This window comes from Acanthisitta chloris, unplaced genomic scaffold, assembly GCF_000695815.1.
Source record: "Acanthisitta chloris isolate BGI_N310 unplaced genomic scaffold, ASM69581v1 scaffold1703, whole genome shotgun sequence".
NCBI lineage: Eukaryota > Metazoa > Chordata > Aves > Passeriformes > Acanthisittidae > Acanthisitta > Acanthisitta chloris.
In genome coordinates, this window is record NW_008663032.1 from 7016 (window position 1) to 30683 (window position 23668).

The following is a 23668-nucleotide window of genomic DNA, read 5'->3' on the forward strand; positions in this document are numbered from 1 at the left end:
CTATCTCCAAAGGTTTTTAAACCTCTGTATGATGGAAGGTTGTGTGCTCAGTACAGCTTGGTTTTGGCTGACTAGAGCAACATACAGAATTATTTCAAGTTATGTTTCCAGACCTCCTAAAGTACAAGGCAGTAACTTTGCCTAACCTGAAGCTGAGTGTCCATATGACAATCCATTGGTTTTAGGCTTATAATCTCTCTTGCCCCAAGGAGGGAGGCACAAAGCTCTGGTAGTATTTATCCAGGCTTTTTCTGAGCAAAAGCTGATGAGGATGGAGGTATCAGAAGGGAAGGGACAGTGCCCTTTGAGGGGCTGAGGATATTTCCAGAACCCTTATCTTCTAGCTCTTGAGAATTGCTGCTTTCATAAAACCTTGTTGAGTTTGAAGAATGGACTAATCATGTTAGAAATTACCCTCAGCCTCCTCCACACATAGTTTCTTTGAGGCTGCTTCACTATGGAAAGTCTTTGACTGATCTTTTAATTAAAAGCTCTTTTTTTTTTTTTCCACCAAGGAGTTGCAGCGCTTCCTGCTTTGAAGTGGGCAACGTTTTGTAGATAAACATCTCATTATGTTATGAGCTTTCTTCTCTCCCCTTCTGTCTCATTTCTTTTATTGATGTGTCTCATTCTGTGTTGATAGTTTCCATGATTCCAACCCAGTTCCCAGTATCAGCTGCTGGTTCCCTTATCGCTGTGCTGGGCAGAGCTAAAGCTCTGGATGAGCTGTGGAAACTAAATCGCAGTTGTCTCCCCACCCCCTCACAGAAGCAGGCTGGAAGTGACAATAAAACTGGGTTTATTATGTGGTCATCAGATCTCAGTAAACAAAAGGCAGTTGTAACACCAATGCAATGCAAACTGGTTATTAAGCATTAAACAAACAATGAAAAAAACCCAGCCTCTATCTTCTGAGTTCTGCTCTCTGTTTTAGGGAAGGAGAAGGAACCTCCTTTCATGCTTCCAGTTTTTGATCCCTTTTTCCACAGTCTTTCTGGATTAGCAGGGTTTGAGAACTCATGAGGAAAGGAGTTATTTTGGCTCAGTCAGCTCTGGCCTTTTGGCCGAGTGTGGGGCAGCATTCCTGAGCTGGAGGGTTCAGGTCATGGTTTCTAACACAAAGCTCTCCACAGCAGTGCTGTGGAAAGGCATTTTCTGCTGCTCCATTCCTCTGTGGCAGCTCTGCTCCCTCAGTGGGACTCATGGAAGTGTTTGTGGGTAGGACAGAGAATTAGATCAGCATCCAAAGGGGATAAAACCTCATGCAGGTATCTACAGCCACATCAGTTCCATGATTCACTTCACAGCATGAACAGTTAAACAGGTTGAATTAATTACCCTTCTAATTGTGAAAATAATGATATTGATCATTTCCCCACTCAAAATTGCCTTTTAGTTATCCTTTGTGCTCATAGAGAGATATCAGGTGGATTTGGGTAGTTTAGAGGAGTAATCCACAGCACTTGAATTGTCTGGAAGGAGCAGAGTTCTTTTCACTTTTCTTTCCAATTGGATTCTTGGACCAGGAGGTTTTAGGTAGCTCCTTAATTAACTTCCAGCCTCAGATCACCTTCAGTTGTGATATCCATTGTCTATACACTGTATATTGAGGAATATGTACATGGAGAAACACATCTCCTCGATGATGGCCATGATTAACGGAGTTTGTATGGTTAGATTTAGTGTTGGGTTTTTGTTTGTTTGCTTTTTAATTTCCTGTGCTTCTCGAAACACTCAGCACTGGTATTCTGTCTATTATAATTGCATTTTCCAGAAGTGGAAGTACAGCTGTTTTGTCACCACTGTTAACCCAGTAATGGCTGAGTGATGAACTTCTGGGCTCGAGTAGCTCTGAAGCTGCTTTCTGAGCTGTAGAGAAGTATCTACTTGTCTGCAAGCTGGAATAAAGGAAAATCCTGGGATTCTTACTCCAGCTAGCAGTCATTTATCTCAGGAATAATCCTTGTACAGCCATATGAGTTGACAAATTCGCTCTCTGCTCTACCTCAGAGCAAATCCACAGCTTCTTCTGAGCAGCACCTTCTGGGGGATGTGTTACTAAGCTCCAAGGATGCCTCCCACAGCAGCTGCTAAACCACCTTCTGGGCAGCAGAAATCTTAGAACCAACAGGTAGGAAAACAAAGGAAATCCCAAACTTACCATTTAATTCAAACTGAAAATCCCTTATTTCCGTGCAACATTTTTTTTTTTTGTCTGTTCACTGAAAGATTCACAGTTATGGATATTTTTCTTATTTTTTTCATAACAGTTGTTGTCTAAATACCCACCAGAACAGAGTTTGGCTTAAAATTCATTTTGCTGTAGGTATGAGATGGTTATACCTGATCTCCTCTGGTTTTGACAGGTGCATAGGCAGGAAATGTTCCAGAATAAACAAAATCAGGAAGTGCCACAGGACACAAAAATCCCAATAATTTTGGTGTGCTGATATCACAAGCTTATACAGTTAAGGCCCTCTGAAGGAGTTGTAACTTTTTAAAATAATGAGCTCTGATGGTTATAGAAATTATAAATTTGGAAAATAAGAAGCAAGTAAGGGTGACTTTATTTTGTAAGAGGAAAACTCTGGTTTTCTGTAACTTTCAACAGATTATTTCTGAGATAATGCAGCATATTGAAAGTTGTAGTCATTCTTTTGTGGGGGGCACACAAGGGCTATAGTTTGTAGGTGACTAAAGTTTTTGGCAGGCCCACTGGTATTAACAGCTCCAAAAAAAGTCATGTGGAGTTTACCATGGGGACATTCCAGCAAGTGTAGGGTATAGAGTTTCTCTAGCATTTGCTGGACCGTTTGCTTTGGATGGCTCAGTGTTTGTCATGCCAGGCTGTGGGGACTCCAGAAATCCCAAGCAGCTCAGGGTAGATTGCTATCACCCTTGTAACCTGCACCTGTGTTGGCAGCCACAGTTATTCCATAGGGGTTTGTATCCCTCATTTCAGAGGTGAATGCAGAGTTACCCTCATATGATCCTCTTGGTACCAAAAGTCTCATAGAACAGTGAAGTTCTTGGGCAGATTTGAAAGGGAAGTTTGTATTTGTGGAAGCAAGGACTGGGAATGTCAGTGAAGGATACATGTGCACAGAGCAGTTCTTGCCTCCTCTTAGCTTTGCCAATGTTCTTTGTTGAGGTATCTTCAGTCCTTAGATTTCTGAGCAAAAATTCCTTCTCACAGTACAACCTGCACTGCTTTTGTACTGGGTATACAGTTTTATTCAAGACAGGTATATCCAAGCTTGGGTTTTCATTTGAGACTTTACAAACCTTCAGGAAACTCAAGTAAACAGCATAAGAAATGTTCAGAGGAGCTCTTTGTATGGCCACTGGCAAGTCTTGCAGGATAGAGAGATTTTTAACTACTCCTGCTGTTATTCAGAGAGGAATTGTATGTGAACAGGCCCATAAAGAGCAGGGAAAGTCAGCTGAAATTCACAATGAGACTTTGTGAACAGGATTTTGATCAGATCTCCTCTCATTTACCTTCTGAATGCGACCTTGTTTCCACTGTAATAGCATTGAGCTGTGACAATGTGACCTTGAAATTCTGTTCCTGTGGCTGTGCTGAAAGCTTGGAACCACCAGATGCTGAGTAGAGCTGATCTTTTTCACTTTGCATTTTAACACTTTGTTAGAAGAGTTAAATGTGGCTTTCTCTGTAAGAAGGAACAAGATGACAGAGTTATTGATCAGGGTGACTCCAACCAGCTGAAAATGGAATTTTTGTGGTCTTTAAGGCATTCCTTAATTGTGCAGCAGAGATTTTTCTGGATAGCTTCTCTAACCTCTATATAACTTAGCAGGCCCTTTTGTGGGTTCTAAGAGTACTTGTTTAGATGCTAAAATGTTATCTGATTGGAGATGCTTCAACTATAAGGTTGTCTGTACTATTGGGTTACATTCCTGCCATGGGAGAGTCTCTTCTAGTGGCCACCCTTGAAAAGAATGTCCTACCAGTAGTTCATCTGCAGATTTAAATTGATGACAGGTAGTCTTGTCATCACTTAGTCTTTGAGTTGCTATAATTGTACCTTTTCTCTCATGTGTTTCTTGCACCCCAACCCTCTAGACTCATCTTCTAACTAAAATAAAGAGTCAGTCAACCTTTACCAAGTTCAGCTCAAATGTCAGCGCTCTCTAGTCTTAAATTAGGAACTGCTCAGATCGAGATGCTAATTGTTAGATTTTCTTTGGAACCTCTAGTAGTGTAGCTTTTCCAATACAGGCAGCTCTTCTTCCCTAATACTTTGTAATATAATTGTTATTCCTCTGGTCTCTTTTCCTCTGTGTCAAATACCTGTACCTGAGTTGCTTCCCTATGCCCACAATGATTACATAGATCAAAATCTTTAAGTCCTTTAGCTTTTTCTTCCTGCTGCCTATTGTACCTCTTCCATAGGCAATGTAGTCAGGGAGCCCAGACAGCCCAACAGGCCATTAAAATGATTCAGATAAAAAGTTCATGCTTTAATTACCTTTTAGTCTGTGTTTGCTAAGTGACTAGAAGGCCTTATTTGAGCAGATGCTTCTATATAATTAGTGCTAGATTATCAAAACCACATTTGTTGTTCTGCAGACATCTCCTTGTCTCTTTTTAAAGCTAGGTGGAGTACAAGTGAACCTTCCCAAAGAGTTGCTGACCTGTAAAGGTGTTGGCTCTATGACTAACCCTCTGCAAACAGACTAATTCAGAAGAACCATGACTGGCCAAGCCTTGGTTTGCTTTGTTTGCTGTTGCATAAAGACCAGGTAGCAGAGACAGCCCTAAAAGAGGTGGAAAATGATGTGATCTTCTGAGTTTTTGAGGATCATCCGAAGGAGATTCCAGTGCTCTGGCCTCTGAACAGTGCTGACAACCAAACTGTTCAGCTTATTCCCTTTGTGTATGAAGCAGATCAAGCCCTAATGGTTTGTCACAGTCCAAGAGTGTCATTCTGTACCTTGACTTTTGCCTAACCAGATGGTGAAGCAAAAATTTGAGACATTATACTCTCAAATATGAAGTTCTAAACAGCTTCAGCAGTTTTGATGTTCACAGGAGGTGCTGATCAGTGTCTCTTGCCACCTGTATCTCTTGGAAAATCCAGCCTTGTGCATCCAGTCCCATTCTCTAGGGTTCCATCCCTCCAGAAGCACTTAGAACTGGATCTTCTTGTACTTGTTATCAAGTTGTTTTCCTGTTGGCATTCCCAAGGATTTAAGGCTAGGAGTGTGGCAGAAGACATGTAGGGATTTTGCCTCTGTGTAGGTTTCCATATGAAACAGCTCAGCAGCACAGGTGAGGGTGGTTATTACATCTGTCCTATTTTTCAGCAGTTCTGTTTGCTTTTCCTCATGCCACCATGAAATGTGGCAGTATGTTTCCTGTTAATTAGGATATCAGAAGATCTCTGGTTAGTAGGGAAGTTGTTTAACTCTTTCATTTGCTTTAAACAAAGGCAAAAAAAGAGCAGGGAAAAATAAGGCATTTTAATAAAGCAAATGTGTGCTCTGAAACCTTTTAATGAAAAAGTACTTTAAAGGAGTCAAGTGTACACCAATCCTTCCTCTGTGCTGTACAGTCATCATTTCCCAAAGGACATTCCTAACTCACTCTTAATCAGTCTCAGTATCAAGCTCAGGATCAATGCTGGAGGAGGGTGAAAGTGATCTGTAGAGTCCCCTGGCTTTGAGCTTTGATCTCTCAGTGGCTTAACTGCTTTTGGAAAATGGATTTTAAACAACAAGTTAATTAGGTTCTTGAAAACTTTAAACAACAGAAGTCAGAAAACACATCTAGCCTCCCTGTAACTTTTGCTTCTTCATTGTAGGGAGTCAACAGAGTGCAATGGCTCCAAGTTAATGCCATCTTTTGTGGTTTGGCTGTGACTAAACTCAGATCAAAGATGTTGTGAAGTCCCATATTAATCCATTGTGTTAAGCTGTTCATTGTGTAGCTGGAAATCACCTAAAGGGCACTGGGATAGAGGAGAGATTTAGCATATGGCACAGAGAAGCTGCTATTACCTGCCTTGCAACACCAGTTTGTAAATCTGTTGTGAAAGTCTGACTGTTCAGTTCAATGTCCAGTGGTATTTTAGGTCTCTTCAGACATCCTAGTTGCTCTCTGTCTACCTCTGGAGCAGGGACAGGTCTCCCACAAGTGCTGTCAAGTCTTTCAGCACAGCGAAGGTATGTTAAATATACCTAAAGGTCATCTGAAATGACATTAGACCTCTGTATTTTGGCATCCTAGGCTCTGTGTCATAAACCAGGTGGAATTCAGCTACACCTGTGACCCAGGTTTGTTTTGCTAAGAAACTCAAAGTTGGCTATAAATAGTAACAGGACCTTACCCAGACAAGATTGAGCACAGCAGTACCTGCCTGCACTGCCTGGCTGAGACAGTGTGTTCCTGATGCTGCTGGGGATCCTCAGCAGATCTTGGCAAAGTGCAGTTGTGCTGAGTCCAGGATCTACCAAAGTCACAGCCAGAAGATAAGCTGAAAACCCAAACCAATAAGAAGGATGTATTTCAGCTAAACCACATGTGCTAGAGCACAGGAAAGTTCTGTGAAGTGGTTTAATACTTCATTTTATTTGCTGTACAAGCATGGACTGTTACTAATATTCCCTTTACTTGGCCATGTTTGCAGCCTCCTTGATTTATACTGACCTTTCCCTGAAGGTATCGCAGGAACCACTTTTCTCTCTGAGGCTTTGGAGTTCTGTTCAGATGGTACAATTTATTAAAACATCTAAGCACATGGGAATAGAATCCCAGAACAGAACTCCAGTCTCCTCTCAGCAGAGAGGCTATGAGTTAGCTCATAATTTCTTGCTGCAATCTCTTTTGGTTCACTTGCCACTTTTGAGGTGGGATAGGTGACAAGGAGACACAGGACAAGGAAATAGCTGATGTGTTGCAAATGCAGGGGCTGGAATGAGAGAGCTGTAACTGTCCTACTAGAACAGCAGATCATCACAAGAGAGCAAACTTATCTGCAGGCAACAGTTTGCCTTTCTGAGAGGTCTGACTGGAGCATTGCAGAGTGCTATGAATAGCTTTCTTTTATTTCTTGTCATCCTGCCCTTGCAGTTCCAATAAGGTATCCATTGTTTCAAAACACCACCCCAAAGCTGCATCTGTCTCCAGGCTTTAGTCTTACATGGCTGAAATGCTTTTGGAGATGACTCTGTGGCCAGTGCTTAAATTACATAGATGGACTCCACACTGAGGAGGCTTAGTACCTACTTAAACCGGGGAACAATTAATTACTAATGTGGAATTTTAAATATGCTGAAGAAGAAAATGTGGTTTTATTGTTCTTTGCTGAAGAGCTGACAGGAAGAAGGTACAAAATGGAACATTCCCTGTTAATTAGGTGTGTGGAGCAGCAGAAGCTCATGGCATTGACCTTTGGGTTATTAATATGTTGATGGAGGGAAGGATTAAGGAAAGGGCAGGTTGTGGGACACAAATGGCACAAAGGCCAGAGGCAAATAGTCTTGTATTGACTCCAGGTCTGAAAAATAGATTCAAGGCAGAAATGAGAATATTTTCAAAGATGTTCCTGTGGTAAATGTACTCACTTCCCAGCTGGGATTATTCTTCTGCTCTGGAACTGGGTAAGGAGGTATTTGAACAGTTAGTGTAATTAAGAGTCAAGTAAATTAATTGCAACTTAAAGGCTAATGCTTTACTGGGAAAACAGTGATTTGTGCTATCTTGGAGCACACAGAGTTTGAAAGCAGATGAAAGCATTGAATGTTCCTTCCAAAATATCACCTGTCCCCCCCCATGACTGTGGCAAAATGTTTGCCACCTACTCTCTCTCCCCCTGATATCTCTGTGATTGCATTGCCTATACTGTGTGGGTTTTCCTGCTTGAACAACAGCCCTGTGTGCTTCACCTCAGAGGATTGGGAAATGTTTTTCTCCATTCCATAGTCCATTTTCTCCTGGTCGTGGATGTCCCTATGGGAGCTGACGCAGGAGGTGCTTGAGAGCTCAGGTCAAAAATAGATCATTATGTGGAAAAACTGAAGAGGAATCCTGATCTTTCCTTCCGTGAAAAGCATTGTAGCTGTGTTGAAAATGGGATTAAAATGCTAACATATCATCACGAGGGGTCAATTTTTATCTCCTTAAAGTCATGCTTTGGCTTTTGATGCCAGTGGAAAGTTGGTGAGTGCTCCCTGGCAGAAAGTGGTGCACAGAAAGCTGCTCAGAGGGTCACCAGGTCCTAATCCTGATTTACCATGACCTTGGGTGAGGCATTCAATTTCTCTCTGCTTTCCTGTTCAGTAACCTAAGCTTAATTATGTGTTTCAGTGGGTTTGAGTTAAATAGCTGTTAATTTTAAAGCACTTTGAAAATTATGAGCTCTGTATACATGTCACAGTTTAATGCTTCACACCTGAATAGTATGGCTGATGTTGAAATTGGAGAGGTGAGGAACATGATGAGGTGACCTCAGCCTGAACAAAACAGCTTTTCAGGCAATAACTCTTAGTGGAGTAATTCAGGAGTAATTCCCAGCTCCTCTGAAGTAAGGGAATGCAAGCTGAGCCCATGAGCAGAGTTGGTGTGGGACTGGGAGAATGGGAGGTCAGGCATGGTGCAAAGGGAATGGGAAATATGCTCTTGATTGGAGATAGCCTGAGCTTGGATACGTGGCATGGTGGGACAGAGGTTGTGCTCAGAGTGGACAAGAGAATAGTTAACAGCTTGGGCAGGGTTGGGTGAACAGTGTAAACAGGAATGAGGTGCCACAGCATCATTTTGACCATGGTTTGGGAGGTTTTTTTTTCTGGAATGTCCCCACTAAGATGCAGGGCTGGTTGCTTTTCCCAGCTCCAAACCAGCAGCACTTTCCAGGAAGTTCTGCATGATTCCAGCTGCTTTAGGAAGCAGCATAGATCCAGGCTCTATTGGGTTCTGCAGCCTGGAAGGCACATTTCTGTCTGGAGTCTCTCACAGACCATCACCAGGATGGGGGGCTGAGTTAATCAGGTCACCAGGGTGACTGACACAGCCCTAAAATGCAGGTCCTACATAGAGGTGCCTCGGGCTGTGGGGCTGTCACTGTCCTTGGGAACTGCTGCACTGCTCAATTCCAAGGTCATTGATGGGGGAGTCACCCATAAAATAGGCTTTGAAGTAGTGTTTATGCTTGATTTGGTGTTTTCTGATCAACAGATGCATATAGAACTATTTCTTTTCTGGGCTTCTTGTGACTTTATAGTATAGATTGTGCTCAAGGAGAGGGGAGTGAGGAAAATACATAAACCCTCCTATGTTATGAACAAAACCAGGCTTGGTTAATGGTTATTGATGGATATGAAATGCTTTGTGATTTATGACAGGACAAGTCAGCAGAGCGTGAAGTCTTGCAAAACACAGAGACAAGTTGAGTAAACCCAAAGCCTGCACTGATTGGCAAACTGGCGAAGTACAGATAATCCCAGTTAAATATCATTAATTGTTATCCTTATGTATATGTCTTCCATTGCTCAGGATCATGTTGCAGTTGTGTGGTGATTACAAACACTCTGGCATTTTGCTACCAAAAGTCCTACATTTGCCTTGGGTTAGGTGGTTTTCCCAGTGCCATGAAATTTATCCCAGCTTGCAATAATGTCATTATTGCTTGTAATGTATAGAATGCTGCCCAGTCAGCACTGTTCACTTACATAATACTGCTCAGTCATGTGCTGGGCAGATGACAGTTATGCTATTGCACTAGGTGAAGCATTGAAATAGAAAGAAATAAAAGATAAAAGATGAGTCGATTAGAGCTCTTGCTTTTGTCTTCAAATTTTATTACAACAGTAGAAAACCCTGTCAGATTGAATGAAAGTGCAGGACATACAGAAGGCTTTAAATCACCTCTTAGACTCCATCAAAGAATGTCTGTGGCAGTTGGTAATGTGTATTTTGCATCTTAAATCTGTAGTATGATTATAGTGTATTTGAGTACTGTTTCTCTGTGCTGGACACTCATCCTTCTCTTGGTAAAGATGTATTCACATACAGCCTTGTGCTCTCCTGCCTGGACACCTGGGGTTTACCTGAGTTGGGATTTCTCTGCTGGAAGTGATGCATCACATCATGGTCCTTTCAATTTCCCTCTTGTCCTTCATCTCAGTAGCTGCATCACCTCGAAGTGCTTTTCACATCTGCTGAGCTCAGTGTGAATGTGGTTTACAGGTGCTGCATCTTGGCAGTTGGGTTAGGAGATGGGATGAGTGGTGAGCTGGAGGTTTCCAGCTCTGAGAAGTCATGGGAGCTCTGGAATTGCCCCAGAAGCCGTTTGAGCTGCAGTGGAAGAACTCTCATCTCCTCTTGCCTTGTGCTTTCCACCGGAGAGCCTGGAGCTGTGCTGTCCCCTCCAGCTGTAGATGACTAAATGAAGCTGTGTGCACTGCTGGCCAGCCTGTCCTGCTATCTCTTCCCATAAACACTGGAGTCTTTGTCTCTGGCCTTATCGTGCCCCTGCCATCACAGAGCCTCTCTGTGCTCCCCTGCCAGCACTGCGCTGGGTTCAGGGGCTTTTCTTCAGCTGCTCTTTGTCTCCGGGTGTTTATTGTGCCTGCTGCAGAGTGTGTGTGTTTGGGAGGGAGGGAGGGGGGCTGCTGTTTGTGTGGGGTTTATAAACCCAGTGCATTCTTGAAAAGAGATGCTGAGCAAACAGGGTGGTGTTAATATTAACCCTTCGGTGTCCTGCATCGCCTCAGTGAGATTTCCTCAGTGTGCAAAATGCTGTGGGAGGGCTATGGATTTGCTGTGTAAGGCAGGGAGTCTGTTCCCCCTTTGGTCCTAACTGCCCTTTGATTTTCCATGAATGCTGCACATGTGTATCGGCACAGAGAGCCTCCCAAATCTGTGGAGATGGAATTAATTCTAGGATTTTCCTCCCCAGAGTTTTTCTGGAACTTGTTATTGCAAACACTGGCTCACTAGCCCTTTCTGCTTGCATAACTCTCCCTTGCATCCTGTTTATGTGGCTACATTGGACAACATCTCTTTATTGTACTATATCCCCAAACTTTTTGGCTCTGTTCTGTAGGGCTTTTCCTTTTGAATAAGGTCCTGAAAGCAGGATTTTCTTACATTCACAGTGTTGCTACTTGCATGGCATTTAATACCTTCCTTTTGAACCAGACTCTTTTCTTTAGCTTGTTAATGTTTTCATGGTTAGGATGGCTCTTACTGCTTGTTCAGTGGCCATGGTCCCATGTCTCAAGAGATCCTTGAAAGATGCAGATCAGCAGCTCATAAACTTTATTTCCCTTGTAATCACACAATGCTTTGCATTGTTGGTTGGTGGGGAAAGAAACCAACCCAATCAATAACTGAACAGAACAGCATCAACTGTTGAACCTCCTTTTGCTCAGAGGATGGAAATTTATAGCATGAAAAAATCTCACATCCATCTCTGCAAGAAGATGCAGCAACACAATTGTCTTAAATGTTGAAAGTGCCAGGAGAGTTTTGCATTTCATGGAATCATTAGTCAGCATAAATGTTTCAGACTTGTTAGATGATGATATGCATAGATAGAACATAATGCCAATACATTAGTTTTATGTGTGATAAAAGTGCTTTTTTTCCAAACATGGTATCTTTTCTTCAAGTTGCTGAACTTTTCCCTAGGATTTAATAGGCTTAAATTCAACATTTCAAAACAGTGTGAAGAACTTTTACTTTCAAATAATGAATATCCTGATATTTGGGCTTGTAGTTCATGTGTTGCAGCATCAATGTCTTGTACTATTACACTGGGAAAAAGTGCAGCAGGCTGTGTTCCTTTGCAGGGGGTGGGAAAGGAAGAAATGCACAATAATACAAGCCTTTGAAACATGAATCCGCACAGTCATGACTAAACCTATTCAAACACTCAGGTGTTTTTTCCAAGACTGCTCTAGGCTCTAGTATTGTTGGTGTGTGACTTGTTTTCTTTATGTGCTAACTTCATCTCTTGTTCTTCAAGGAACAGTCTCAGCTGCAAAGCGCACAGGGATCCCAGCACCCCGGGAAATCTCCTCCTCTGTCTCCAGGGAGAGGGCTGTGCTGCGTGGTCAGGTCAATGCTAGGAAAACACAGCCCAGCCCCACCTCTTCTGGTGCACCAACTCCTACCAAACATGTGCGTCCCACCAGCAAGTCCAAGCAAGAGAATGAAAGTGGTGACAAGGCTGTTCTGGAATCTCAAGTTAAAGAGCTCCTGGCAGAAGCAAAGACAAAAGATTCTGAAATTACCAAACTCCGCTGTGAGTTGAAGAAATGCAAAGGGAAAGGGTCACTTAATGTTGAAGGAATGGGAGCTTCCAACCAAAATCTAGAGACAGTGTCACCTGTTGACATAGACCCCTTAATACGGACCCTGCAGGAGAAAAACAGGACTTTTCAAAAGGAACTTGCTAGCCTGGGGGAAGAAAACCGTGTTCTGAAAGAGAAATTGCTTTATCTGGAGAACTCTCCTCTTTCAGACACAACAACAAGCAGTGGAGGTGACAGCAGCCTCCCAACCCCAACCACCCAAGAGTCCAGTTTTGGGAGCCCATCAAAAAACATGTCGAGAGGAGATGTGGAGGAACACAGGCAGCAGGTGAATGGGGCAGCACTGCGCAATTCTGGTTCTTCCAGCAGTGATGTAACTAAAGCTTCCTTGTCCCCTGATGCATCTGACTTTGAACACATAGCAGATGTACCTTCCAGGCCAACATCTGCCAACAGCAACCACTTCAAAGGTTCCAAATGCTCCACTGCAGGAAGTTCTCCAAACAATATCAGCGACCTCTCTGTTGCATCTCTTACAGAGAGAATCCAGAAGATGGAGGAGAATCACCACAGCACAGCTGAAGAGCTACAAGCCACTTTGCAGGAGCTGTCGGACCAACAGCAAATGGTGCAGGAGCTGACAACAGAAAATGAGAAACTAGTGGAAGAGAAAGCTCTCCTGGAGACTTCCTTCCGTCAGCACAGAGATAGAGCAGAACAGCTGAGCCAAGAAAATGAGAAGCTAATGACTCTTCTCCAAGAGCGATCCAAGAATGAAGAAAGCAGAGCTCAGGAGGAGAAGGTCCTCGAACTGGAGCAGAAATGTGCAGAGGTTCTTGAAAAAGCACAATTTGAAAGAGAGAAATTGCTCAACATTCAGCAACAGTTAACCAGCAGCCTACGAAGCTTAGAGAGGGAGCACCAGGATGCCCAGCAGGGGATTAAAAGCCTGAGAGAAGAAAATGACAAGCTGCTTAAGCTTCTAGAAGCGGAACAGCAGAGTAACAGCACAGCGACAAAAAACCTGGAGGACTGCAAAATTGCCTTGGAAGGTCTGAAAATTGAGAATGGCTCTCTCAAAACTCAGTTGGAGAATGAGAAGCAAAAGGCTGCAGAAATCAATGTGATGGGATGTGCTGCTGACAACTCAGAGGTGCAAGAGATGCTGAAAGTAGCCCATGCAGAAAAGGCTCAGTTAGAAGCATCTTGCACTGAGCTTAAACAAGAGCTGCTGAAAGCAAACAGTGAACTGAAGCACATCCAGGGGCTGTTGGCTAAGGTAAAGCAGTAACAGCTGTAAAGTTGTTTATCTGACCTTCCTTAAATAGGTAATTGTTGGTCTTCAGATTGTTGTTGAACCGTTGATTATAAGTTTCCAGGATTTAAATCACATGGATTAGTTTTGAATGGAACCTGGGCTTGAATGATATTGTCTCAGTTTCTGCTGCTCTATGCACGTTTTCCCAGGAATAACTGTTAGCATAGCTGTATTTATAAATTCAAAACCTGATTGTCCTAATATCTTCTGCAAAATTTACTCTCTTAGTGAACGGAGTTGTGTTCATCAAAACTGGAGCAGAGAACAGGCCAATTAAAAAATTGCTTTGATATGTGAACATATATCAGTGAAAATCACTTGCTAATCAGATGGAGAGAAGAGCATGAGTAGTCAGCAGTGAATATTAAATTGAGCAATTAATCATGATTGATTAGTAGTGAACTGTAGGTGTCATTGGTCATTAGGACAAAGGACACGCATTAGTGCTCAGAGAAGCTGAAAGCTGCAGCAACATGACTAAAGATGCACAGTCAAGCTCCAGGTGAGATAATTTTCCTAAAACGAGAAGATTTTTACAAAAGTGATAAACATTCCATTTTGGGATAGGTAAAGCAATAGCCAAAAAAAAAAAAAAAAGAGAATGATTTTAGAGCAAGTTCCTCTACTCATTTAGTAGTCTGTTGCTTTGTTCCAAACAAGCTTAAGCCACTTACTGTTCCTATTTCCTGTGTGATCCTGGATGTTTAGAGGAGTGTGAGGTATCGTAGAACAAGTGTTAATAAAGCACAAGTCAGTGATTATGTCCCACTGCTGCAGAAGGAGTGATAGTGTGTGTAGCCTTTCCTGTATGGGGAAGGGATCATGAAAAGAATGATAAAACTGGCTGCCTGCAGAGGAAGAGAGCATTGCCAAAAAGCACCTCCATGCTTTGAGTGATTTAGAAAATCCAGATGTCCTTTCAGCTTAAATAGGTGACCACAGCAAATGGAGTCGGTAGAGGAAGCTCCCGAGTGCTTTCTGGAGCTGCAGTTCACGACGAATAAATGAAAAACTGCTGAGTGCTCAGACTCTGTACCAAACTTTTATTGCTTGGTTTGGAAACCACGGATTTCCTCTTTACTCTTCCTTACCATTGAATTAAGCTGTTTCGAATCATTGGCTGTTTGTGACACCCAAACGAGACCACAGGCTTCTGTCAGGCTGCCCTGGAGTCAGGCTGTGCCAGTGCTGCTCACTGAACTGGCAACTCTTCACCTTTTCCATAACTTGTTCATAGTCTGAGGTCTCCCCCAAAACCTGGAAGCATTGATCTGTGGGCCTGAGCCAACACACTGAAGTGCAGCAGATTCCCCTTTCAGCAATTCCAGATGTCCTATATCCAGGAATATATTTATCTGCAGTAGCTGGCTCTGCTGTGGATGTTTTCACAGCCCATTGAAAGTGCTCATGGTAGAAGCAGCAAATTGTTATGTGGATGAGCTGTGCATCATCTTGGCCCTAAGGCAGTGATATCACTTTGGTAATGTGATACATAAATAGATGTGGAGCTTTCCGGGAATATAATTCCTCTCTGTTCATTACCTGCAGAGATTGGTTTGGAATTATGGTCATCATCCAGCAAATTGAATTTCCTTTGCAGCATCTTGTTTTATTATTTTCATTACCAGGAAAGAAAACTGACATTCATAGCTCATCTTTGTTTCCTGAGACTGTCTCATTCTCATTGAAACTCAGTGTACACAATGCCCGGAACACAGGTTTCAGTTCTTCAATCCATGAGATGCTTAGCGAGGTCTCTAATGAGTGATATCTCGTAAGAAAAAGAAACAGTCTTGCAGTTTGCTTTCCTCCCTTCCAGGCTGAGAGTGAGTGTGGTCAGCTGAAGGAAGTGTGTGACCGACAGGCTGAGCAGCTGAGCAGAACCAGCCAGAAGCTGCAGGAGAAAACATCAGAGAATGAAACAGATATAAAGAACCTGAAGGAGACCATTTTTGAGTTGGAGGACCAGGTGGAACAACATCGTGCTATAAAACTTCACAACAACCAGCTCATCACTGACCTAGAAAGTAGGTGGAGCTGAACAAAGGGTTGAAGTGAACTCATTTTGGGGGGCTCAGTTGTGGCTGCAACAGGGAGGAGGAGGAGGAGGAGGAGGCATGTCCTGATGTGTGTGACAAGGGCCTCACTCTACAAATACTCCCAGTTTTGGCCAGTCCTTTCTGTCCATGCACAAAAGTCACTGTGCTAACCATTAGGGCTATAGAAATAATATTACAGACAGTCTCCAAGCCTCATTCTTAGCAAAGAAAGTGTTGTCCATTATAGAAACAGGAATTATTGGCCTTTGAAAGAGCTTTTAAGGAAAAGCACTGGTAGGAGCAGTGAAGTCGAGGTTGGTGTCACGTTGTGGACAGGGAGCTGCCACCTGGTGGAACGAGTGGCTGTTTCACGCATCAGTGTTTCCTCCAGGGTGTGTGCTGAGTGATCCTGCACCTGGGATTCTGTAAATCCCAAAGTCTGCTTCAATACCTCAAAATAATAATGTATTTTGGAGATGTTTGAGTAGCAAATCTACTGTTGGTTCCATTGCTGAACCATTGACAGAGAATCTTAATTTCAATTTAGTCTATTTAGTGGCATTACTGGAAGCAAAGCCGAAGTTGGCTGCTCTGCCCTTCCATTTTCACTTTACCCTTGCCTTTGTGCTTAATAATCTTCCCTTTTTTTACTCTTCCTAGGTAAAGCAATGAAGCTGGAAGAACAAAAGCAAGATACAGAGAGGCAGCTGAAGGCTCTGACTAAGCAAATGAAGGTAAGGCTTAAGCTCCAAGTCAAAACTAAGCATTGTGTTTTACTAGAACAAATGTAGAAATTTCTTTATACATCCTTTTAGTCTCCATTCTCTTCACTTTGTACTTCTTAGCATCAGGTTTTTTGGCCATATAACCAGTACTATGTAAAGAGGCTTTAGTTTGACCTCAGGACCGTCTTGAAATTGTGGTGAAATCCTGTTTGCTTGTGATCACTGCAAGAGAGAGCAATAAATTAACTGCTCAGCTCAGCTGGGTGCATTTTTACAGCAATAGTTTGGGGTTCTAATTGCTCTTCCTAGGAGGACACAGAGGAGTGGAGGCGTTTCCAAGCTGACCTGCAGACTGCAGTGGTCGTAGCCAATGATATTAAGTGTGAAGCTCAGCAGGAGCTCCGTGTGGTGAAGAGGAAGCTGCAGGAGGAAGAGGAGAAGAGTGCCAGACTGCAGAAGGAGCTGGATGAACTGAAGGGCAGCAACAGGTTGGTTCCTTACAAAGGCCCAGATTTGGTCTCTGTGAGTGCTAACACGCATGCAAACAGTGCTTTGTCAATAACTAGTCACTGGCTTGGATGTGCATGTTGTCTGTTTTTAACTCTTCTGGCAGATTTTGTTGTCTCTAATTCTAAGATGTTTCTGTTCTTTTTCTTTTTGGCAATCTAGTTCTGTCAACTAAGCCCTGGAGGTTTTAATCAGCACATATGAAGTACAAACAATTGTCAATATCCTCTGATAGCTTTGTTCTCAATGTGGTATTGCCCTGTGGTTTATTGCCTTCATAACTCCGTGCAGCTGTATTGAGTCATCTGTGGAAAGACTAGTTGGCTGCAGATATTTCATGGGACATCCAAAAGAGAACTACTTAACCTGAGAGAAGTCAATGAAGAAAGACAAAATAACACAAGCAGTCATACTGTTTGTCAGAAATATGTGCCAAATTATTTTTACTCCTCTAGATTTTCCATTTAATCTCTCCCCTAGTAGATTCATGGCCACAGGAACAAAGGGAATTCTGTCATTTCTTTCAGGTGGAGTAACCATCCAGCTTTATGTTACACATATTTGCTCACTGTTTCCCATTCAGGAGTTTCCACAGCAGCTGTACAGTAGATGGGACTAAAAGGATGGGAGAGCTTTAGTGTGGAGGTGTCTGGATCAGAATTCCTGGAGTGAAGGACCAGATATGCTTCTTTTGAGAAAAATACAGGAATGTATTTAAGCTCCAGTTTCACTATCAGAGTCCCCAGTGGATGCAAAGAAAAGCTATTACAGACTATGTATTCAGACAAAATGATTACCAGACAGTACTTAGGGATGGAAACAGAGCCCAGAACTTAATTTGTTCTTAATGAAATTTCTCTTGTTTAAAGCAGGGTCCTTATATCAGGGTGGGGAATCATATTCTTAGAGTTTCCTCTCTTTAATCTTTTGGGTTTTAATTTGATGACGTAGTTGATAACACTCAAATTGAATAGATGATGACCTGCTAGTTTGCAAACTGGGATATTTATCTTCCATGGATAAGGAACATATCTGCATTGTCAGCTCTTTGCTATAAGAAGCCTGAGCTGCAAATGCTGCTTGTGAAATTGGAACCCCAGAATCCATCCATGCCTAGTTCCAGAAGGAGGTATTCAGGCATGTGTTTAATGAAGTCAGTTTTGGCATTGTCTCCCTCTCCTTCACACACACATAGATGTGTCTGTCTCTGTGTCATGTTGACTCTGTTTTTGCTTGGAGTATTGCATTAGTCATGGAGCCAGATGTGCTGTCTGCAGTGGGCAATGTTTGTTCCCTTTCAGAAACAGGTATTGCAACCAAATTTTGCATCTGTCAGTATAACTAATGTGACTCTCAGTGTCCATGCAGAATTTCTGTACTGAGTGGTATGGAGAACATGATGAAGCCTATGTAAGTCATTGTCTAAACAAACCAGTGACCAGCAGCTAAGCACTGAAATCTTAAAACTCTACTGACCTATGAAACTAGTTCCTGAAGTCACCAAAGCTCCTGCAGAGAGCCAGTTCTACTCTCCCAAATATCTTTGCATTCCTGAGGTCAGTCTTGCCCAGCACCTCAGCTTCTTTTCCCCAGAACTTCTGGAGATATTCTCACCATTGCTCTTAGGCAGCTTTCACAACTGCCACTGCTCAGAATCAGCAGTAGATTCTGGTACCTGCAGAGATTTCAATGCATGCACAGCACTGATGGAAACAGTTTGTAGCATGATACCTTCACACAGTCTATAAAGTATTCCTCATATTTACTAATGCTGAGCAGCTGCTCACTCAGCTGAATATCTGACAGTCCCTAGTGAAAGTTTCCTGTCTCATTTTTAAGCTCTCATTGGAAAGTGTACCTTCCAAATAGTTTTCTACTTAAAGGTTTTTGGCAAAATCTCAGCCATCTCTTGAGGGTCATTAGACTCCACCTCATAAATACATCTTGAAGCCAATTTATCTCCTACGACATCCTGCCATTTTAGTGTCTGCCTGTGGCTGCCTCAGTTCCTGCCTCCAAGTTTGATTTCACCGTTACATACTTCTGATCAGACAAAAAGTCATTTTTGGTTTAGGAACAGCCAAAGAACTTGCAGAAAAAAAGCCTGATGAGGTCATCAGAGTTCATCTGAATGAAGGTAAGAGCCTCCCAAAGGCATCTTTAACACAGATTAAATGTCTAATTCTATGACTAAGAGTGTTGGGGGGAGGTTAGACCAGCGTCAACCAAATGGAATAAGGAAGAAAGGAGTTAACTTGTCCCAAGTTAGCACTGATTGAGACCTATGAATTGATTAACCCAAGCTTCAGAAAGTCTTCTATGATATTTTACATCCTAATTCATGTTATTTCTCTGCAGTAAAGTGCAAAAGTTTACAATGCACTGTCGTGTAACTGTCTCCTCACAGGTAGTGGAAATTGAAGTTAAATATTCTCCATCCTTGGAGGTTTTCAAGATAAGACATGATAAGACCTTGAGTAAAAGTTTCCAGGTCTTGCTTTGACTCTTTACCTTCAAGTTCTCAAAGTGATTTTGGCATGAGAACATTATGTGCCTTGAACCAAGAACATGGAGGGGAGACAGTTGGGCTGGGAATAGAAAACAGAGAAATGAAATCTGTAATTAAATAAGTGACTTCTTAGAATAATGAAAAAATTCACCAGGCCTGCAAACGGAAGCCTAAACTGGAGATTGTCATGTATCCCACTAATTTGCTTCTGTTTTTCCTCCTAAAGTCTCAAATGCCACAGCATGGCAGTTGTCACATGCTTTTCTCCTGGAAATGAGCTTGTACTCTGTGTATTAAACCTCACTGTCAGTCTGTATGTGCTGATGTGCTGCTCATTTGTGCCTGTGTTTGCAGCTGTTCTGTCTTACAGAGGTTTGATAGTTCATTCTGCTCTCAGGGGAAGCAAAGGAGAATGTCAGAGCAGGGTCCTTGCAGGAGTGTTTGCTCTAGTTAGTGACTCCTCGGGGGGTTTGGTGTGGGGTTTTTGGGTTGGTTTGGAGGGTTTTGGTGGGGTTTTTTTTTTAAGCACTGGATAAGATTATTCCATCCCCTTTAGTGTTTCTGAAACAGAAACTCTGGCTGAAGTAGAGCAACTCTAGTTGCCCAAGTGAGTTCACATATCCATTTTGAATGAATAGTCCTAGATGACTAGAGGAGAGGAAAGCCAGGAACACTACCATCCCTATCCTTTGAAATTGATTCCTTGGCTTTAAATAATTAATTTCTTCCTATCTGAGCAACATAGTTTGTTTTCTTTTCCATTTTGTATTGTTGTTGCTCATCATGTCCCAAAGCCAAGTTAATGGAGTGTTAAGGCATTCCCATCACCATTGGCATTTCCCCCCTCCCCTTTATTTAGTGATGATGGGATGACACAAAAGAGAGTTGTACCTCAGGATGGGCATTGTATTGCTTTTTATAACCTCCCCAACTTGTCTGTATCTCCATAGGTGCCTGATCTCTACCAGCTAACACAGCCCTGAATGGATGCACAGTGAGACACTGCAGGACTTGCTTTCAACGCAGCTGAAAAAGGGAAGTTTTCATTTGAGAAAGCACCTCCAGTTGTTTTTTTTATTACCCTGCAAAAGTCAAGTGTATTGCCAAGTGTGAATGCTGCTCAGGTCCACCTCTTCCCCATGGGCAAGAGCCTCTCTCTTTGCTTCAGAAGGCTTCTCTCTTCAGAAGACTCCGTGAGGCAGAAGAAGTTCTGAATTAATCTAAAGCCAACTAAGCCATAAGATGTGATCACAGAGATTTGGGGATCTGAAATAACTGAGAGCTTTTTCTGGAGGGATTTGGGGGTATTTACCATGAAACATTCAAACATGCCATTTGAAGCTTAAGCAGAAAAAAATGAAACTGAGTGTGTATGTCTAATTTGTAATATTTGATGGGCATACACACGACTTCTCCAACAGTGTTATATTCTAAGATCTATCTCTGTGCCTGAACACATGTAGGGCACAGATCAGTGTGTACAGACACACACAAACTCAGTGATAGGTCACTGAGATTCAGCACGAAGTTACTCATTCAGTGTGAGCTGCTTTGCTGGTTTCAGATTGTTCCCATTGCATTGACAAGGCATTGGCCACTGGGTGGCACATCTGACCGGGTGTGTTGGGAAGAGAGGTGATGCTCAAGGAGGGTGTCCTGCTCTGACTGTCCCCGAGGAGGTTCTGGCCGTAAGAACTGCAATTGGAGAGATCAGAAGGAAAAGAAGTGAACATACCAAGCCCCTAGTAAATCTCCTCTCAGAAAGGAATCATTCTCATGCCTTTAACTCAGGTGAAGTATATGATCAGGGAGAACTTGAAGTTCAGCTTTGCAACTGGACACACCTGGAGGGAGCTTTACTCGGATGCTAAGGAGACACTTGGGAGTCACCATCTCTACCAGGAGATTATCAGGATTCATTCCAGGACTGGAATTTCATGGTTTGGCTTCCCATCCTTTTCTTCTGGATGTGAAGACCTAGCAAGGGCCTGGTCTTGGAGCAGGCTGAGCTAGTAGAGAATTCTGCAGGATGTCCTGGCTTTGGCATGGCCTTCACCTTTGTGCCATGCTACTGGAGCATATGCTATATGCACACTTGTGTTGCCTTTCTTTTCTGTGCTGGCAGCTGTTGAATGTTGGGTTTTATGTTTAAGAAATATATATTGAAGTGCCAAATAAATGTTTAAGTGTCTGGAATTGTCTGCTGCCTGCCCTTGGCCTCTCTTCTCTTCTGTGCATCAGTAGCTATGTGTCTTTACCTTGTGTCCTTTGGAGTTCAGGATGATTCACAACAGTGGCAGAAACTGTGTCCAAGATTAGATTGTGGAGTAGTTATTTCTGAAAATATGGTTCTGTAACCACCAGTAACAAAAGAGATCACTGGAGCAGTTGAGAAATTTCACAAACACATGAAGGCTGAAGTTGCCAAAAATCTATACATTAAGCACAGGAAAACTTGCACCTTGTTGTTAGTTTTCCACATATTTCAAACCTAGGAAACAAGGAGACTAACTCTTGCCATTAGAGAAAAGCTTAGTCACTGCATTTACTTCTCTCACCAGTGAATGAATGAACCTCAGCAGTGGTTTTGTGAAAGGGACTTGCATGTTTTAATTCCTTTGTGGCTACAGTGCTCTGCTTCCTCCTGGAGCTGCTCCACTTCAACCAGCTGCACTCAGCATTTGTCTGTGTAAGCCATTCATTCCTGTTCCAAGGAAAGCATACAGCAATAGATGACATTTTGCTCAAACCCATCCTTTTTGTAGCAGAGCTTGTGTAGGACTTCTTGAATGGCTTAAGCTGTGCTAAGCTGAATGAATTCCGTGCATAAGGAGGAGTCATTTTGGATTGGAAGTTATGACTTGTCATTAATCCTTCTAATTCATGTTCTCCTACCCTGTCCTCCTGACTTAGCTTGCTACTGCAAGTTAAGCTCTTACTCTGCTTCTCTGTAAGAAACCCATGTCTGTACACATGCATTCACCCCCTTATCAAACAGATTTTTGTTTTTCAAGCTGGAAGGTGCTCACCGAGTTTCATAACCCCATTGCTGGTTGGCTGGTGTGTGTGGGTTTAGCTGAAGTGAGTAGGGCTCAGCACTGTTGTTCCTACCTTTCAAGCTGAGGTTTGCAGCATGGGAGGCCTCAGTTTTCTGATGTGATTGTGTCTAATTTGGAGGTTGTTTCAGGCAGCCCACTATGAATATACAGTCTGAAGATTGCAGAAGTGTCCTAACAAAATTGGAACTGGTTGTGGCTCTAATAATGCTTGAATCTCCATAGTTATTCTGTACAGGGATGGAATAATGGCATGGGAAGTCTCTATGGACCCTTCTGTGGCACAACACAGAGAATAGTCTAGTTACTTTAACTTTATTTAACATGTGTGCATCCTTTTGCAGCCACAGGCTAGACTGAGGAGACTAGTCTGTGGGATTTGCCACTACAGGCATTTACTGTTTGTTTCTTACTCATAATACTCCACAAACCTTGTGAATACCTTTGTTACCTGAATAATTCAATGGAACTCTTGTACAGCGATCTATTTAATTCTGAAACTCTAATGGACTGTGTGTGTGGCTTGGTATCTTGAGGTAGAAACTTATCCTTCCTTCATATTTTGCTACAAACAAGATTCTTTAGCTTTTGTGGTTTGTATAACTAAGGTGCAGATACTGTCACATGCTGATAGGTGATTTATGTTTTATAAAGCCATGGAAGAAAGAGTGAAGGCTTGAACTTAAAGTTAGCAAAACACTAGCTCCCTCAGAGCTCAGGGAATCTTAGCCAATCTGCCTTTCCTTCTTATTGGATTAGATGGGAATGGAACTGAAATGGCTTTTTCTCTAGCCATCTGCCTCTGCAGGCTGTCCTGGCACACAAGGAGCTCGAATGAATTAGCAAAGAAATAGCCAATGTCTGCTTAAAGACAGCACCTCCTTAAGCTCTGCCAAAAATAGAACCTCCAGTCACTTTTTTTCTCTTATTCATTGACACCCTTTATCCCCTTCCATTTTGAAGGCTGCAATGCTTAAAGAAAAAGAAAAAGACTCTGGCTTCTATTTTTAGCTTGCAGAAGTTGTTCAACCCCATAGGCACTTTCTGGATGGAATCTTTTTCTGAGATAATTTCTGGGTTTGTGTTCATGTAGCTCTTGGTGCCTCCAGTACTGAAATGCAGGGAAAAGCATTCTGCTGATGAGCAGGTTCTGAGTGGGGAGAAGATCAGAAAAGTAATGTATGAATACTTTATTTTTCCATGACTAGACTTTGTTATCTAATTGCAGCTTT

The 23668-nt window shown here is 42.5% G+C and overlaps 1 protein-coding gene across 1 annotated transcript in view; it reads left to right on the plus strand.

The window, feature by feature from the left end:
• Positions 1-23668, plus strand: part of SPECC1 (sperm antigen with calponin homology and coiled-coil domains 1) — a 53732-nt gene that overhangs the window by 6963 nt on the left and 23101 nt on the right. The window contains exons 2-5 of the mRNA XM_009070816.1: positions 11994-13561; positions 15420-15627; positions 16300-16373; positions 16674-16852. Of these exons, the coding sequence (XP_009069064.1) occupies positions 11994-13561; positions 15420-15627; positions 16300-16373; positions 16674-16852 (2029 nt within the window). The remainder of the gene's footprint in view (positions 1-11993; positions 13562-15419; positions 15628-16299; positions 16374-16673; positions 16853-23668) is intronic.